At 35.8% G+C, this 20,389-nt stretch overlaps 1 protein-coding gene across 1 annotated transcript in view; it reads right to left on the reverse strand.

Moving 5' to 3' along the window:
• The window catches only part of RNF111 (ring finger protein 111), an 85,746-nt gene that overhangs the window by 29,806 nt on the left and 35,551 nt on the right, over window positions 1-20,389 (reverse strand). The window contains 4 exon segments of the mRNA XM_034660909.1: window positions 695-815; window positions 817-859; window positions 4,918-5,044; window positions 18,076-18,974. Coding sequence (XP_034516800.1) covers window positions 695-815; window positions 817-859; window positions 4,918-5,044; window positions 18,076-18,974 — 1,190 coding nt within the window.

The following is a 20,389-nucleotide window of genomic DNA, read 5'->3' on the forward strand; positions in this document are numbered from 1 at the left end:
TTCTTAGTATGTGGGGAAATTCACGTATGTATTCACATATTCATACATGCTACTACTTTCCTTAATCTCTATTTTCCAACTCTAGCTTCCTTTCCTAGTTGCTTGGATGCAGTTATAAGCTGGAAGAAAACACTAAAGCACCACAAAAAGTACCAGTAATATTAGAGGATAACATAACCTTTAAAAATAACTTTCACCTTTCTTTCTTTTTTAAGTAGGCTCCATGCCTAGTGTGGAGCCTAACATGGGGTTTGAACTCACGACCATGAGATTGAGACCTGGGCTGAGATCAAGAGTCAGTCACTTAACCAACTGAACCACCCAGGTGCCCCAAATTTCAACACTGCAAAAACCAATATTTACCATAGAAATTCAAATTACATTGCTTTTCTGTTACATTTAAAAAGTGTCATTTCTATTTTTCATAGCAAAGTTAAAGTATGACACTAATATTATAAATGAAATTAACAGGTAAGTCTGAGGGTAGATTAAATTACCACTTCTAAATTTTAGGGACAAGTTAAACTGAGGCTGTTATATCAACTGAAAATTAAGACTGGGATATCTGACAACTTTCCTGTAGTTCAACAATGTTACCAGGAAGCAGTAGTAGGACTTTCATTATAGGAGTTTCAAAGATATTTGATTTTATTAATTCTCTTCATAATTCTATACTGTTACTAATCCAACTTACCATCTTCGTCAACAGTAAGGTCCACAACTTCTGCTGCATTTTGCCTCAAGGGTTGTATAACAGTAGAAATCCTACTTCGGTTCCGTGGCTCCTGTGGCCGACTTGTATGAGAATTTGAACCTTTGGCTCCAATGAGATCTGGAGTGTCCAAGAGTTGAACGAGACCTTAAATGACATCAGTATTAAATTAGTTAATACAAAAAAAGAACAAAAATTTTAGTTACCCAAGAAATCATAAGCCTTTCTTGCAAAATACATTGTGAAGTTTCTTCTCCAAAGAAATAATGGTAATAGAATTAAAAATTATGACTAGCAAATATATATATATATATGACTAGCACAATGCCTGGCAGTCAATAAAACACTTGCTGAATGAAATGTTCAACAAATGTTCACCAACTGACCTAAGAATATGAGAAATGATATGTCAGACCAATCACTGGCATAAAATATGTGACTCTTGGTTTTGGCTCAAGTCATGATCTCAGGGTTCTGAGATCAGGCCCTGAGTTGGGCTCTACACTCAGCGTGGAGTCTGCTTAAGACTCCCTCTCCCTAGGGGGGCCTGGGTGGCTCAGTTGGCTAAGCGTCTGACTTTGGCTCAGGTCATGATCTCAGGGTCCTGGGATTGAGCCCCAGGTCAGGCTCCGCACCTAGCAGGGAGGTCTGGTTGTCCCTCTTTCTCCCCCCACCCCCGGCTCGTGCACACTCTTTCTCATATAAATAAAATCTTTAAAAAAAAAAAAAAAAAAAAGACTCTCCCTCACCTCACTGTGTGCGCACTCTTTCTAAAATAAATAAATAAATCTTAAGAAAAGAAAAAAGAATGCAGCTCTCTTTTCAGCGGTTATTCTGAAATACCCACCTGGGTTGTAATCACGAATTTACATTTTCTTTAATACCTAAAATTACTCACCGTAGATAAAGTAACAAACACATCAGCACCCTAAACATTAAATAACACCCACATGAGCTTGTATGTTTAGTCCAGATTGGACTTGCAAAACATGGTTTTGAGAGGCCTAAACAAAGATAAGTTTTGGTATTGTCCTAAAAAATATTCAAGGCATTAGAGATTTCCTGAGATCAGGAGAGGTAAGGATAGCTGCAGCTAGGTTATTAGTTCGGTAGTAATAAGAAACATCACTTGTTTGAGCTACTTAACGCTTCTATAGCATGTAACCACAAGCCCTCAACACCTAGCACTTATGTTATCATCTTTTTATTTATGTGTGATGCTATATTGCACTAAATTATCTACAAGTATATATTGTATTTAAAAATATTTTTAAAGATTCACTGTAATAATCTGAACTGAGGGTACGGAGGGACATTATACAGAACATGCAGTCCTAAGGATCTAGAGGAAAAATAAGTCTGTTTTAGAAAGGTGGTGCTTGGGCGGTTGAGTGGTTCAGTCAGTGAAGCACCTGCCTTCAGCTCAGGTCATGATCCCGGGGTCTGAGGATTGAGCCCCATGTCAGGCTGCCTGCTCAAAAAATAAATAAAATCTTTAAAAAAAAAAAAAAGAAAGAAAGAAAGAAGAAAGATGGGGCTTATGAAGTTGGTTTTTTCCTCCTGCCCAAACTGAATGTAAAAATGCTTAGAAGCTTATTATTTAGGGGCACCTGGCCGGCTCCGATGGAAGAACATGGGACTCCTGATCTCAGGGTGGTGAGTTCAAGCCCCACGTTGAGTGCAGAGATTACTAAAAAAAAAAAAAAAAAAAAAAACTTTAAGGGGAAAAAAAAAAGATGCTTATTGTCAGCATGTATGGAAAGAGCGAACCAGATCCATTAATATGCAGTCATCAGGGATATGAGCTCAACCACTCAGAAAAGAACCAGGCTGAAAATTACCTCAACAAGTGTAGAGCCTAAGAATTTAGAAAGCAGCTCAAATTCTAAAATGAAATTCTCAAGTAAATAGGAGTATAAAGGTTAATTCCAGAGACACAGTAAAAAGAAAAAAAAAAAAAAGACACTGCATTCCAGCAAAAATTGTGTAGATTGAGGCATGATAGTAAACAAATATCTCCGGATGAAATGGTTTTGGTGTGGGGAGAGATCACTATTTCTAACTCTTGAGAGGTTAACCAAGAGCCCGTAGTGAGACAGAACAGTATTTCTGGGACGCTCTTAATAGCTGCAGAGAGTTCCAGGTCCACTTTGCAGTTTATGAAACCTTCAAGGATGTTGTAACTCCAAATATTATGCTGAATGAAGCACCAACAAAAAACCTGGTGTATGAGGGGCAGTTTCACATGGGCCTTAGTCGTTCCTATGATTAGTAGCAACTGTCAAATCCTAAAACTAAAGAATCTGAAATAAAGATGCATTCTTTAAAAAAAAAAAAAAAGATTTTTAAGCAATCTCAACACTCAATGTGGAGTTCGAACACACAACCCTGAGATCAAAGTTGCAACACTCCACCAAATGAGCCAGCCAGGCACCCCTGGATGCATCCTCTCTTCAAGAGGAAAGGCCAGGAGCCAGCTAAACAGTGACAAAGTTAATATCCCATGTAACAATAAGGAAAATAAATATGGGTCGTGAGAACTGTGTATCTTTTTTAGGATCACTATCCGTTACTACGGTAAATGCATCTGCTTGAGCATTAAGCACCTCCACGACAAAAAAGATCTCCAGTTCCACAAAGACAGGTCCTTCATTTCAGCAATCCCTGTAGCTCATAAAAACTGAGTGTTGTACCAAGCAGTATGCACAGTCATAGGATAACTGTGACACCTACCATGGAGTATCAACTTTCCTCAGAGCCTAGGAAAATCATTTAAAACTTAAAACAGATACATTACAGAGTGCTCTCTTCCATGCCATTAGAAGTTGCACTCCAGGGACGCCTGGGTGGCTCAGCAGGTTAAGCGTCTGCCTTCAGCTCAGGTCACGGTTCCAGGTCCTGGGATCGAGCTCCACATCAGGCTCCCTGCTCACTGGAGAGCCTGCTTCTCCCTCTCCTCCCTGCTCATGGGCTCTCTCTCACTATCTCTGTCTCTCAAATAAATAAATAAAAATCTCAAAAAAAATAAAAAGTTGCACTCCAATGGGAAAGTACAAATGGAGAAGCACATTTTAAGTATGTTTATAACATGTTTCCAAAATAAAAAAATTTTTTAAATAAGTAACACAAATTAGAACACCATGAGCAAATGCATTTCTCAATTCATTCCAACACAAAAATTAAGGTTCATCCATAGATTAGTTTGGTCTACCAAATGGAATAAAGGAACATTTCACTGCTTCTCTCACCAGTATCTGTAATAATCTAACACACAAGATGAACACTGCTAAGGTTTTTTTTTTCTTTCTTTCTTTCTTTTTTTTTGGTCAAAGTGATTGATAAAAGGGCAATGTCATTTCCAGTTATTTACCAAAAGAAATGAGAATTTTTCATTCATTTTTTAGTACAGGGCTTAGATGAAATTACTGAGTTACGACAACAACATTGTAAAAGTGTGTTCTAATAGGTTGCCCTATTATAAAAGCACAAACTTCAATGATATCAAAGAGATCTTGAAACAGATTGTAACAAAAAAGAATACTTCAACATCAATACTCCTTATTATTTTTCAACACTTTTAATTTTAGTGCCATCTCCAATATTTATGTTTTATTCACATCTAAATTTCAAAGAAGTTCATGAACTCTTTGAATCATAAAACAAAATTTTGGAAAGCCCTAAGTAAAATTACTGTTTATCTACAGTAACTACTCTTAACTCTCACTGTATACTTGCAGTACTAAAAAAAATACTGACTCCCATGATTCTGGTTCTGCTCATCTGGGATATGATCCAGGGAACAATTTTATCTTTACTTTATATCTTCCCAGGTGAGTCTAATGCAACCTGGTTTGGAAACCACTAACCTGGTATGTGCTCAAATGAGATCTCCAAAAAAAACAAAAAGTAAAAGAATCTAAATATCCACAGCACAAATATGTTTAGATATTTATATTTAAAACTTCATACGGGTGCGTGGGTGGCACAGTCGGTTAAGCCTCTGACTCTTGATTTCAGCAGCTCAGGTCATGATCTCAGGGTCCTGGGATCAACCCCCATGTGGGGTTCTTGTGCTCAGCACAGAGCCTGCTTCTCCCTCTCCCTCTGCTCCTCCCCACTACTTGCTCACTCGCACTCTCTCTCAAATAAATAAAATCTTAAAAAAAAAAACCTTCCCATATAAAACTAGGGGTTAACAATCATACCGATAGCTTTCTCCAACTGTTACAATCTCCACCTCACTGTCAGTTGAGGTAACATTAATTTCTTCATTGGCAGTGACCTGGGGAGTGGAGGAAGCTTCTATCACCACAACATCTTCATCGATACTTCCTGGAAACAGAAAGGAAAAATATTTTAAGCTGACAGACAAAAATTTTTTACTTTGACTCTGAAGGCTATGAAATTCATTATAAAAGTAAAAATCTTACCTGTCAAAAAAAAAGTTTTTTTTTTTAAAACAGAGCTAAACACACATAGTGAAAATAGTACTTACTCTCTTAATCTGTGTCTTCATATGTTTATTTCCTCTTTTATGATTTTTGTTTGTTCTTTACAACTTTTCGTGGTTTCCATATTTGTATTATCTTATATAGAAATATTAATCCTGTAATATCTAAAGGTATTAAGATCTTATATATTTATATTCCATAATAACCCTTTAATATCTAAAATAAAGATAGTACATTTGCTGTATGTTTTACCCAAGAGGTTGTTTTTTTGTTAAACAAGATATGCTATTCTTTTAAGATATATAAAGTAATTTTTGGTTTTAAACTATGAAATCTGTCTTTTTTTGTGTATGTTCTTTTCTAAATTATTCTAAGTTTGGAAAGGGCATCCCTATTCGAGGATAGATACATGTATTTGGTTCAATGTGTTTCCTTAATTATTTACTTCATCTAAAACTAATTTTTGTTTATGGCATTAGGTAAGATTATAAACAGAATCCAGCCCTGTCTCTCCATGACTAACTAGTTATCTCCAAACCATTTCACTGAAAAAATCCTTTCTTTCTTCCCATTAAATTTTGATAACTCCCTTAAATATTCTTACATGTTTTAGGTTATATTTTAATGCTATCTATTTATCCCCTTTGACAAAGATTCTTATATCAGGGTAATTCTATTTTTTTAAACAGCTTCTCTAAGGTGTAACTTTCACACACTTTAAAATTCCCATTGTGTCTCAAGGAGATATTACACACCCATGCTCATAGCCAAGAGGTAAAAATAACACAAATGTCCATCAGTGGATGAATAGATAAGCAAAATATTGTATACGCACAAAATGGAATATTACTGAGCCTTAAAGAACAGAACTCCTACAACATGAACAAATCTTCAGGACATTATGCTATAAGTAAAATAACCCAGTCACAAAAAAACTTTAAAATACTGTATGATTCCACTTATATGTGGATCTAAAGCAGCCGAATTCATAAAGAAAGTAGAGTGGTGGCTACTAGGGCTGAGAGGAGAGGGAAAAGGGAGTTATTTAATGAGTATGGAGTTTCAAACGGCGAGAGGAAAAAGTTCTGGAGATCTGTTTCACAACAATGTGGATACACTTAATACTACTGAAATGTACACTTAAAAATAGTTACCATGAAAAAAAAATAAAAGTCATGTTCCATTTCTTCTCTTGCTATATTTTTCACAAAACTGGTACTGCACATCTTCATTTTTTTAACCTTTTTAAAAACATTCCTCTCTGTTCATTACTATTACCTATCGATGTAAAGGTTTGCCAAGAGTTGTACAAGTCACGGTTTTTCTTCTTTTTCTTTTTACAAGTCATGTTTTTAATAAGAATTTTCCCATATAAATACTGAGAGCTAAAAATTTCACCCATTTTCAGTGCACATTTCACTGGTTTTAGTAAATTTATAGAACATAACTATCATCACCTCAATCCAATTTTAGAACATTTCCAACACCCATAAAAGATCCTGTGTGCCCTGTTTCAGTCAATCATTATATCTCCATGCCCATTCCTACGCTCCTACAACTGACCTGAGTTGTCATTATGGATTGATTTGTATTCTCAAGAGTTCTATATCAACATGGAATCATACATTATATACAATTTTGTGTCTGGATTTTTCATTCAGTGAAGTATTCATTCATGATATTTACTCATGTAGTTGTGTTTATCAATAGTTCATTCTTTTTTATTATTGAGTGGTATCCTACCATATCAACATGTCACAATTTGTTTATCCATACTTCTGTTGATGGACATCTGGATTTTTCTCACTTTTGGCTATTACAAATAAAGCCTCTATGAACATTAATCTGCTTGGGTTTCTCTCTCCCTCTGCTGATCACACAGAGGGAAGGGACAGAGAGAGGGAGAGGGACAGAGAGAGGGAGAGGGAGGGAGAGAGGGAGAGAGGGAACGGGAGGGAGAGAGGGAGCGGGAGGGAGAGAGGGAGAGAGGGAAAGAGGGAGAGAAAGAGAGAGAGAGAGAGAGGGGGAGAGGGAGAGAAAATCTCCAGGCAGCTCACCACGGAGCAAAGAGCTCAATGTGGGGCTCGATCACTCAACCCTGACATCATGACCTGAGCCAAAACTGTGAGTCAGATGCTCAACCGAGCCACCCAGGCTCCCCAACTTTTCATTTTCTTAATGGTGTCTTTTGAAGCATAAAAGTCTTTAATTTTGATGAAATCCAAATTAGCAATTTCTTTTATGCATGATGCTTTTAGTGACATATTTAAGAAATCTCTGCCTAACAGAAAGTCACTGAGACTTTCTCCTACGCTTCTTCTAGAATTGTAGTTTAGCTCTTACATTTAGGTCTATGCTAATTTTTGTGTCTGACATGACATAAAAGGTCTATATTAATCTCTTTTGCATGTGGATCTACAATTGTCCCAATAACATTTGTTGAAAAGACTAGAACCATTCTATTTTGATACCTAGTAGATGCAGGTTTTCCTAAGTGTTTCGGATTTAAAATCAAGGGAAAAGGAAAGTTCTTGAGATTTGGACTGAACTGGCATTAAGCAACACTAATGAAGTCCTGACATCTGTATAAAATATATTTTTTCATCCAAGAATATACCTTGCCATCTACCAATATCTTTTATAAATCTCTAGAAAACCTGTACAAGGTCTGATTATAAATGCTAATAAAGCTATATAATTTTCTTCATAGAGGCCAAATATACTCTTATTAAGATTATTCTTAGAGACTTTATCCTCCTTGTTGCTCTTCTAAATGAGCTCCCTTATTCTTATTTTCTCCTAGTATGTAAGTATACCATTAATACTGCATATGCATTTTTATCCAACTTTTACTGAACTCTTGCTTACCACAATGATAACAAATGGTTCAACTTTCTCATCACGGTGGAGTTATGCAATCTATTCCTTCGCCCAAGGTGCCATTCTTTGGAAACGTCAAATTTCATCACTACTACATCTGTACATCATCAAACACCTGCACTATTTCAAAAGATGGCCAGCATCTGGAGGAGGTACAAGCCCATGACAAAGATCTAGGATATACTCTCCGATACTTCAAAGAGAAGAACAGAGCAGGCACCGGCAAATCAGAGTCAATGAAAGACGATCTGATTTGGAGAAAGTTATTTCTGAAGTAGTCTCTAAGTCCTAAAGACTACACACATAGACATATTGAGGTAGAATGCCATTTTTAACAGACTAAATATATTTATAGGCAGAGGAAAAAAATAGCACTTGAGTGTCTATTTAAAATAATATCCTAGATTCAGTTTCCAAATTGCTTTCCCAATTCTTCCTTCATAATCATGCACATGATGCAGCTTAAGGCAAGAGTACAAAAAGAATTGTAAATTTAAAACTAAAAGCGTTACACATATAAATAGAACATCATACATTTTTTTTAATACTCCTCTTATTTTAACCCATCAACTGGACATTACCATTCTACATGGAGAAAAGTTACACCTGCATATAAACTTCATTAGTGATTTCTCTCCATGAACTATGTACATGAAATTTCCTTAAAAGTCTGTAAAAAAAATAACCAAACATTATAAACACCTTATAAACAAGCAAAACCTAACATAAATGTAACATTTTGAAGTTCCAGGGATAAGTGATACAAAGCTAGCTTTGTTAATGCATTAAAATTCAATTTACATATTTTTTATGAATATGGATTGTATAACTAAAGGTTATATAAGTAACTGATACACTCTTATTCTATTGCTTAAGTATCATTTTCTTAAAAAGGAACTTTGCAAGCTTACCTTGAACATAATACTTGTAACTAATAATAATCACAGCAAGCAAGATTCAGACATCTATAACTTAGTGTTTTTTGTAGAATGACAATTATTTGAAATAAATTTTAAAGGAAACATTCCTAAAAGTATGAAGTTAAACCTCAATACCAGTTAAAATCAGGAAAATAGGTCATTTCTTACTGGAACAGTTTTATTTTCACGCTTTCATGTTTCAAGGATATGTAACTTAAGTGTAGCTGAGACACTGGAGTGATAGGACCCTAGGTGATTTTAACTATTTCTTTTAAGATTACTTATGTTGCTTATACCTTTTACAACATAACGAGAAAAAGGGAAAAAAAAATCATGAGAAAAATAACAGGTAACAGCCTGGAAAGAATGTAGGTACTTTAATACAGGTCACAAAAATAATGGCTTCTCTGACAGAGTTCTTCATGAACTCAACAACCACTTCTATTCCCTGATAAGAGATCACAGATTCTCTTGGCAGCATCTGTAAGAAATTTCAGACGCTATACTCACCAATTACTTTGGTCCCTCTTTGTCTTGTCTGCCACGATGCTAATAGTAAGAATAGCTTCCAATTCGTGGGCACATACTTCGTGCCATGTACAATATTCTGTGTGTCTAGCTCCATCAAGAAACTGAAACTTAGCAAGTTTAAATGACTTGTCAAATAGTAAGCAACACTGGGAATTCAAAAGTAATTTCAATTCTAAAGCTCATACTCTTTATATAAACTACATTTGGTGCCATAAGTACTCAACATGCAGCTGCTAGTTACTATCAAAAGCAGAATCTTCCTGCTACCAGCTGCTTTTGCTACTGCTCCTGTCTTTTGCAGTAACAAACTTACTCAAGTTGTAGCAGCTCTGACTCATTAGGATTCTTCCGTTGGGTATCTATCCAACAGAAATGAAAGCATATATATCCACAAAGATTCGTACCCAAATGTTCACAGTAGCCAAATACTGGAAACAATTCAATGTCAATCATCTGACAAATCGGTGAACAAAATAAATGTGGTATATCCATACAATGGAATACTATAAAAAACGAAATAATAAACAGACACTAATTACTGATATCTGCTATAACATGGATGAACCTCAAAAACATTACACTTATTGAAAAAGGCCAGACACAGAAGATCACACATATGTATTTCCATGAAATGTCCAGAAAAGGCAAGTCCTTAGAGACAGCAACAGATTAGGTTATGTGGGACTGAGGACTGGACAGCGATTAACTAAATGTTCTAAAACTGTATCATGGTAACTAATGGTTGCACAACTTTAAGTTTACTAAAAATCACTGAATCATATACTTACAATGATGAAATTTATGGCAGGTAAATTATACCTCAATGAAGCTGTTTTCTTTAAGAAAAAAAAAAAAAGCTATAAAACATTCCCTGCTAAATACAAAACTAGACTTCAACAAATGAAAAGGAACAGGAATACCCAAAAATACTAAATATGTCAGTTCACCCTACTTTAGCCAACAAATACAATCCCAGTAAGAATACCATCATGTGTCTTCCCACTACCACTATCCTCAGATAAACAAGCTGATAAGTTCACTTGGAAGAATAAACAGGAAAAAATAACCAAGAAAATATAAAAGTCTATAATTAGTGTGCTTCTAGCATAAGCATAAAGAGACCAATGGAATATAATGAAAACTCCAAATACGGGGCTACTGAGTGGCTCAGTTGGTTAAGCATCTGCCTTCAGCTCAGGTCATGATCCCAGGGTCCTGGGATTGAGCCCCGCATCAGGCTCCCTGCTCAGCGGGGAATCTGCTTCTCCTGCTTCCTCTGCCTGTTGTTCCCCCTGCTTGTGCTCTCTCTCCCTCTATCAAATAAATAAATAAGAGAAAGAAAAAAGAAAAGAAAAGAAAAGAGAAGAGAAGAGAAGAGAAGAGAAGAGAAGAGAAGAGAAAAGAAAAGAGAAAAGAAAAGAAAGGAAGGAAGGAAAAGAAAGAAAAGAAAGAAAGAAAGAAAAGAAAACTCCAAATAGGTCCAAATGCCTACAGAAATTTAACATACGACAAAGATACTATCTCAAGTCAATAGGAGAAAGAAAATTTTTAATGATTTGTTTTGGGACAACCAGAGAGCCACATTAAAAAAAAAAAATGGATCCATTCTTCATATTGTACATGAGGATAAACATCAAACAGATGTGTGCTTTAAATGTAAAAAAAGAAAAGAGAAGAAAAAGTAAATAATGCAAGGGCTAGGGGAGAAATGGGTTATTTCTCTTTCTTTTACAAACTTGGGAGTGGGAAAAACTTTCCTAATTATGATTCAAAACCCAGAAACAATAAAGATAAAGGTCAATAAATGTGACTAACCAAAAAAAAAAAAACAAAAAAAAAAAAAAAAAAAGATTTGGCATGATTAAAAAGTGTAACAAAGTCAAAGAACTAAAGACAAATTTGGGAGAAATGTGTTATTATATAGGATTTATGTCCCTAATATATATAAAGCACCTGAAAATGGACAGAAGAATAAAGACCAACATCCTGATTGTAAAACAGGCAAAAGATATAAAGAGATTGATCCTGAGAAACAGAATGACCTTTTAAACATATGAAAAGGGGTGCGTGGGTGGCTCAGTTGGTTAAGTGTCCAACTCTTGCTTTTGGCTCAGGCCATGATCTCAGGGTGGTAGGACAGAGCCCAGTGCCGGGCTCTGGGCTCAGCGCAGAGTCTGCTTAGGATTCTCTCTCTCCCTCTCCCTCTGCCCCCCCACCTGTTCACACTCTCTCCCTCTCTCTCTCAAAGAGCATGAGCGGGGGTGGGGGGCAGAGGGAGAGGGACAAGAGGGCTCCCTGCTCAGCAGGGAGCCTGACATGGGGCTCGATCCCAGAACCCTGAGACCATGACCTGAGCTGAAGGCAGATGCTTAACCAACTGAGCCACCCAGCCGCCCCTAAATAAAATCTTTTGCAAAATAAAAAATAAACATATGAAAAATATGCAACACTATTTATTAAAAAATTTTTAAAATGCTGACATATTATTTGTTACCTATCAGATGGACCAAAAAACCTATGATCTGATAATATTTTCTGTTGGAAAGGCTTTGAGAAAACAGGCAATCTCAAATATTGCTGGTGGGCATCCAAAATGGTTATGATCCCCACAGAGAAAAATTTGGACATATTTTTAAAATAATACATTCATTTATCTTTGGCCCAACAATCCTCTCCTAGAATTCTATTCCAAAGATACGATGGCAAAAAATATGAAATAATATATACAAAAAGCTATTCATTGCAGTGCTGTTTTTAACAGCAAAAGGCTGCAAACTATTCGTCAATAGATTGAAAAACCTTTGGTTTAACTATACAATGGAGTACTACAAAGCTGTAAAAAAAAAACAGAAATAATCTTATGTATATATATACACACATACTTTTATTCCTCTATAATCTCTATACCCTAACAATTCTATATGTTGTTAGGTGAAAAATCAAGAGACACATTTTAAGAGAAGGAAAGAATAATATGCATATTTGTCTACATTTCTGAACAGAAGAAAGATAGAATAACAAACCAAAATTTAAAAGTAATGAAAATACAGGGCCGCCTGGGTGGCTCAGTCAGTTAAGTGTCTACCTTCAGCTCAGGTAATGATCCCAGGAGCTCCCTGCTCAATAGGGAGCCTGCTTCTCCCTCTCCCTCTGCCGCTCCCCCTGCTTGTACTCTCTCTCAGTCTCTCTCAAATAAATAAAATTTTTAAAATTAATTAATTGGTGGCATAACCTCACAGAAGACTGTCCAACAGCAAAAAGGAACCAAAAAAAACTTATACTTATTAGCATTACTGTTAGTAATTATAAGTATTTTCATTTGTATTCATTTATGAATGCTCATTTATGTGTTTATTTATAGTATGTACAGAATAAAGCAAAAAAAGCAATTGTTCAATTGTTAAGAATCAAGATTTTCGGGGCGCCTGTGTGGCGCAGTCGTTAAGCGTCTGCCTTCGGCTCAGGGCATGATCCCTGCGTTGTGGGATCGGCCCCACATCAGGCTTCTCCACTAGAGCCTGCTTCTTCCTGTCCCACTCGCCCTGCTTGTGTTCCCTCTCTCGCTGGCTGTCTCTCTCTGTCAAATAAATAAATAAAATCTTTAAAAAAAAAAAAAAAGAATCAAGATTTTCAGGGTGCCTGGGTGGCTCAGTTGTTAAGCATCTGCCTTCAGCTCAGGTCATGATCCCAGGGTCCTGAGATCGAGCCCCGCATCGGGCTCCCTGCTCTGCTAAGAGACTGCTTCTTCCTCTCCCACTCCCCCTGCTTGTGTTCCCTCTTGCTGGCTGTCTCTCTCTCTGTCAAATAAATAAATAAAATCTTTAAAAAAAAAAAAAGAATCAAGATTTTCAATGTAAGAGTAAAAAGATCCAAATATAAAACAAAAGTTTACATAAAAATCCTAATCCTAAACTTTCAATGGAAATAGTCATATAAAATTAATGATTTATCTCTTTCTAAAATCTTTATATTCCTAATTTTATCCATTAAAAAAGCTGAAACCAATAACATAACTCAGCAGAGCAATGAACACCATAATTCCCAGTCTATAACCTCTAAATACCACTTCTCAATAAAAGGAAATCAGCAATACTTAAAAAAAAAAAAGGTTGCTCTCCAGGTTTGAGGAAGGTAATGTAAAGTATGAATCTGGACCATCTTTTATCAGAGACCATCTTGTCAGAGACCACTGGGGTGGTATCAAAAGGATATAAACCCAATTTGAAGATGCTCCCACAGGCTACAGATGAAACTATTCAAGCATAAAAAAAATAAAAAGATTGCAATATATCTATCAACTGTGCTAAAACCCATGAGTTCATAATGATACCCGAAAATAAAAAATATTGCTAGAGTACCGATTCAATCTGAAAAGTGGTAAATTAAGGTAAAGAATCAAGCGTTCATCTTGCCTTTCCTATACGGACTGCATTTCAGAATAAGCAATTAGTTGAGGAATTCTTTGTAGAAGAACCTCCATTAATAAATGTAAGCAGAATGACAGAATTACAAAGTCAACACTTTGCCTAATGAAATAATGGACCCAGGCAAGATCATCAAAGCTGTTGCTAATACTACATGAAATGCTGATGGGGGAACTTAAGGGTGGAAGGATCAGAATGACACCATCTGAACCTTGTCATCAACTTTAACAAGTGATGCAACAGAAGGTACACAGCACCACCAAGGAAGTGTTGCTAAACTGAACTTGAATCGAATCAAGCTTTTAGATCTAACTACCAGTTTGCAGGAAATATGTAGTATACAAAACAAATTAAATGGTATGATGTCTAGAAATCATTCTGAAATTCTCTAGAAAAAAAAAGTGAGGGAAATAAAAATGGCAGGGTGTTGAAACTGAAGCTAGATTACGTAGGTATACTGCTATTTTTATGTGTGAACATTTCCATATAAAAAAACAACAACAACAAAAACTTCTATCAGTGCTATTTTTGGAAAAGGAGGAAAAGAAATATTCGCAAATATAATTCTTAATATTAGGACTTTACAAGTCCACAGTTTATCTTAAAGGTTATCTTTTAAAGTTTTTAAACGTTTAAACTTTTAAAACACCTAAGTCAATACAGTAGGGACTGCACTTGGAAATTATGAATATATACCTGCTGTATATTCTTTTTTAAGCTGTAAATAAAAATACACAGTCACCGAATTAAAAAACAATAACAGGGAAATGAGGATTTCCCAATGCTAATATAAGGACTACGTAAGATAAAAATTTAAGCAGCAATTCAGATAAGGTACAGTGAATAGATCACAGAAATATGTCACTAAAATTAACACCTACTCTCAAATTTAGCTTCTATTAAGTTGTTTTAAAGTATCTGAAGTTCTTAGCAAATATTATCAGGAACAAAACTGGATGTATAAATTCTCAACTTAACTGACAACTAACAACCCAAGTTACATATCATTTTGGCTTTCCAGGCTTGAATAGAGAGCCACAATAAATTTAAAACACAATTAATAAGGATGAGGCAAATAGGGATTTTGCAGAAATCTACTGATTACAACAAATGAACTAATGTTTGTTATACAATGTTAAAGTCTGACAATTCATTCTTAGGTGATTTGGTAAAACCAGTTAATTACATACAACTATTGTATCTTAGACAGTTTGAAGATGTAACAAAATACTTAACATGTCAAACATTGTTTCCATCAGTTCACTACAGCAACAGCCAGTAAGTGTTGATGGATAATGTGTGAAAAAGTTGTCCTAGCAGCTCCAGAGTAACTAATACCCATCCATATAAATCATATCAATAAGGTATAATAGATACACCTAATTAAAATTTGAGATATTCAAACCCTCTCCTAATTCCCAACTCACACTAAAGCATACTGGAATTGGAGTCAGAAAGCCAGCACTAAAAATACATCTAGAAGGAAAACCCATCTCTTAAGAATCTAAGGAAGTCAATTTTTGAGAGCTGAAATTTCTTGATAATAAAGCAATGTCCGATAAATATTTCAGTTTAACTTTTTAAATATAAATCATTCTAAAATAGTTTTCCAAATGTTTCACCTGTAATATGAGGGTGATGATACCAGAATATACCTCCTAGGAGTGCTGGGAGGATGAAATGAGAATACATATGAACACTCAGAACATTACCAGCACGGACTAAAAAACCCAAAACACGCTAGATATTTTTATTATCATCACGACATCATCTACTGTTGGGTGGTAAAGGAACTTGATGCAAATTTCTTGGAGGGCATTCTGGTAACAATAGCTAGCAATTTTTTAAATGTAACTTCCTATATGCTTTTAGAAATCATTCCTTAAGATATGCTTGCCTAGGTGTGCAAAACTGCATGTACAAGGCTGTTCAATGCATTAAATATTCATCAACAAAACCGGGCTAAGTAAATTATGGAACATCCATACAAAGGAAGTACTATGCAACCATTTTTTTTTTAATGAGGACAGAATTATACACACTAATATTTTAAAAACCCACATTATTTATTAACCCTTATAGACATTCCACATAGGAGAGAAGCAACTGCTAACTGACTACTTCTGGGTAATAAAACTGGGACCTAACAAGAAGTGGTAATTTTTTATTTTTTATTTTAAACATTCTTGGTACTTTTAAAATTGCACACTATGTGAACGTTACTCTTAAACCATTATTTTAAAAAAACAACAAATTAGTTTAAAACAAAACACTGGTCTAAAAACCAGAAAAAGGGGGTGCCTGGGTGGCTCTGTCAGTTAAGCGTCTGCCTTTGGCTCAAGTCATGATCCCAAGATCCTTGGATCAAGCCCCGTGTCAGGCTTGCCGCTCAGTGGGGAGTCTGCTTCTCCCTCTGCCCCTCCCCCTGCTTGTGCACTCTCACTCTCTCTCTCAAATAAATAAAATATTTTATTTTAGTATTATTATTTTTTTATTTGACAGAGAGAGACACAGCGAGAGAGGGAACACAAGCAGGGGGAGTGGGAGAGGGAGAAGCAGGCTTCCCACTGAGCAGGGAGCCCAATGCAGGGCTCAATCTCAGGACCCTGGGATCACACCCTGGGCCGAAGGCAGACGCTTAATGACTGAGCCACCCAGCCGCCCCAAATAAATAAAATCTTTTTAAAAAGATTAAAAAACAAAAAATAAAAACCAGAAAAAAAAATCCAAAGAATTTTTTTCAACATTTGGGATTTGTTTTTCCAGAGACAAATATTACTCTTAAATCGCTGAAAATATTATGTAGTTGAAATAATGCAATTCTTCCACATGGTACACTATTAAATAAGATTTTAAAATGAATTAGAGTTTGCATTTATCTTGAATACTTGAGAGTATATAAACTCCCTTCTTCCTAGAAACAGACACTGATCTGACCTACATAACCTCTATTCTCATGCCTCCTACAAATACCAGCTCCTTGGAACTTCTGCTTCACATCATCAACCGTCCTACCTCATTAATTTCAAGCAGAAATTGGGCTCTGCTGCTCCCTCTTCCCCAAACAAGTCTTCATAGTCTAACCACCCGAGGAAAATGTGAAATGTGGCAACTAAGCAAGACAATTCCTGTTCTCACCTCCCTGCTTCTCAAGAAACCTCAAAGAAGGTTGCTGTTACCTCCTTCCAGTTATAGGTGATCTCAATGAACTCTTTAAAACAAATGTTTGGGTAGGTTTAAAAAAATAAACTGATCATGGCTAAGACTGAAGATCAAAGTTACCGGTTTTGGGGTTCTGGCAAATATAGAAAAATAAAAATGGAAGAGGAAAGGGAGTCTTGGAAAAGGAAGTAACCCATACAGAAGGAGAAAAAAGAGAGGGGGAAATGGCATATTGGCACAGTAGATTAGCAGGCTCCACCCTTGACAAGCAGGACATCAGGCAAAGACTGGGAGACCTCTGTGTCAGTATTAAAAACCTTGATCACAGCCCTTGAAAAAGCTCTCCTTATCCCCCATTTGCAAGAAAGTATTCTTTCCCCTCAGCTCAGACATTACTCCTCAATGCTCACTTCAAAAATTTCACTTAAATTCAGGAAACCGCAAAAATGGTAATATATGGAACATACTTCAGAGACTGCACCTAATTTTATTCTAGTTAAATATAATATTTACCGCGAGGAGGGGAGAGTGCACTCAAGCTAATCCTCTATCAATTCAGTTTTAACCGATTAATCATGTGCTCTGTCAGTGTCATGAGCACTGTCAGGACTAAAAGTTTGTGTTCTAGTATTAGAATAAAAGCATCTCTCAAATACTTGAAATTATTTTTCAGTTATAAAGATCATGACAAAGTAGCAATAAGAATAGAGTACTTAAAGGGAAAATGATATTAAGTATTTTAGTGTTCTTACTGTGGTTGAATGTGAAAGAAATCCATCACAGAGCTATCGATAAAGTATAAAATTAAAAAATTTGATCTTAGAATTGGAGTCATGGTTTAATACTACAGTTGGCAATTTATTTATATGGCTTAAAAATAAAAGTTAATTGAGCCTCAGATTTCCTCTAAAAGCAATGAAATTGCTAACACGTAGAAAAAAAATTAAGCACAAACACAATGCAAGAACTTCCACGTTTTGCTTAAACATTTTTACCTGAGGGAACAGTTGGATTGTTTTGGTGGTTTTCACTGGTAGAAACAAACAAATCTTCTTCTCCTTCAGTTGATGAGCTGGAAGAGGATTCGCTGCTGAGGTCATTCTCACTGGAACTACTAGAAGTGGGGAGCAATGCATATTTTCTTCGGGCTAACACTTCTCGTTTTTTTCTCTGCATTAATATCCTCTCTTTTTGTTTCTGTGTCCTCTGTGAGGAATTATTTTTTACAAATCTCTTTCTGCATGGAAGTCTCCTTAATGAACTGCTATGAAAACAGGGTCTTTTCATTAACAATCCTGAAACAGATTCTGTCTCTGTCCGAGGCCACTTTTGGGACCGTGCACTATGAGTTCTACTTTTAGCACTCAAAATTGCCTGGGAATGTCTTACAGAGACTTCTTTATCCTCATCCGAAGTCACAGTATCAGAATCTCCAAAATGCAGACTAGACGAAGGAGAAGAAAGACAATCACTAAAAGAGGAATCATTATCTTCGTCGCTTGGTGCTTCTAGGTGTTGCCTCAATCCTAATATTCCCTGATTCTCTTTAACACAATTTTGCATGTAAGAAGGGCCAGCCTGCTGGCTTTTGCGTTTTTTCCTCACAACAACACTTTTTTCTTGCTCTTGTTGGTTACCATTCATGTCCTTCTCTTGTTTTTGAGAATCATCACACAAATGAGAGAATTCATTCCCCACTTTACTGTTAATCATCTCAACTCCCGCAGGAAAACTTTTGGCTGCCCCAATGGGCTCTGGATGCAAGAGGATCCCTTTCAGACTCTCCTGTGTCTTTGGCGCATCAGAAGGAATCTCACTCTTCATATCCACTTCTAAGGTATATAGCTTGTTATATTCAGGAGTCCATTGAGACATGGGAAACTTTAAGGAAGGCCTAGAAGACACAATTAGAGATTTAAAAGAATGTTAATGTGTTTTTTATAACACTAACTGAAGAGTTTCAGATTCCACTGAGAACACTGCAGTAACAGAAAACTGCCTTTTCCTGATATACGAGGATATAAATGGCTGTAACAAGTCATTTTACTGTTTTTTAAAACATTTTCTCTGGGGCGCCTGGGTGGCTAAGTTGTTAAGTGTCTGCCTTCGGCTCAGGGCGATTCCGGCATTCTGGGATGGAGCCCCACATCAGGCTCCTACGCTGGAAGCCTGCTTCTTCCTCTCCCACTCCCCCTGCTTGTGTTCCCTCTCTCGCTGGCTGGTTGTCTCTCTGCCAAATAAATAAAATCTTTAAAAAAAATTTTTTTTTCTCTTATACCTCTACCACATACCCCATTTTTAGAAATATAGTAAAGATCACAGAACATAAGCCTACTTGAAAACTTCTATTAACCCAAACTTACCTTGTTTTATTATCTTTCTACCTTCAGCAACATAACATATTTGGTTAAAATCTAACAATTTCTTCAAAACCTATTATAGTAAAATAGATTAAAGGACTAGAATTCAAACGACTCTGATTAGTCAACGTTTCTCTCCTATCCTAAAAGTGGTAATTAAATATTTTTGTACATCTAGATGGTTACTGTATTAGACAGATTGCTATAAATAATGAACTGTATAAATATAGCTTCTCTTTTCCATGGTTCTTTCTTCATACTATTCTATTCTCTGATGAGAATATAAACTCACTGATAGACAAAATATACAATTACTGCATTTCACAAAGTTTTAGATTCATGAAGAAAGACTCCAGCCAAGACTGTGAGTTGCTGAAGATCAGTCGGTTAAAGCAGCACAGCAGAACATAAAATCGAATTTCCTATAACTAATCTAAGGGTATCTAAATCACTCTATCTTTGAAATTAGGGGCTGCTGAACAAGGGGATTTGAAATTAATGCATCTACATCAATGCAATGTACACACGAGTATGGTAATAACATAAAAGTAATAAATATCATGACAAAATGGAATGTATTTATTAGAAAGGCAGTTAATGTGAAAGTGCAAAATATGATTAAATAATGCTGAGATTTTTAACTTAAGTTTTTATTGAAGTATAACAGACACACATATTCTAAATTTATAGCTCGATAAATTCTCACAAAGTGAACATATCTAATGTAACCTACAAGATCACAAAACATAAGATAACCAGCACCCTAGAAATCCCCTTCCAGTCACTCCAACTACTGGAAGTTGTAATCACTATCCTAACTTCTAAGACTATGGATTAGTTTTGTATTTAACATGCACTTTAAAGCACTTCCTAAAAAGAGAGGATAAAAAGATATTTGGTAGCAAGTCTTTTTCTTCTCCACAAATGACATTTATAGGAATATACCTCA

Source organism: Ailuropoda melanoleuca, chromosome 5 (genome assembly GCF_002007445.2).
Source record: "Ailuropoda melanoleuca isolate Jingjing chromosome 5, ASM200744v2, whole genome shotgun sequence".
Classification (NCBI taxonomy): Eukaryota; Metazoa; Chordata; class Mammalia; order Carnivora; family Ursidae; genus Ailuropoda; species Ailuropoda melanoleuca.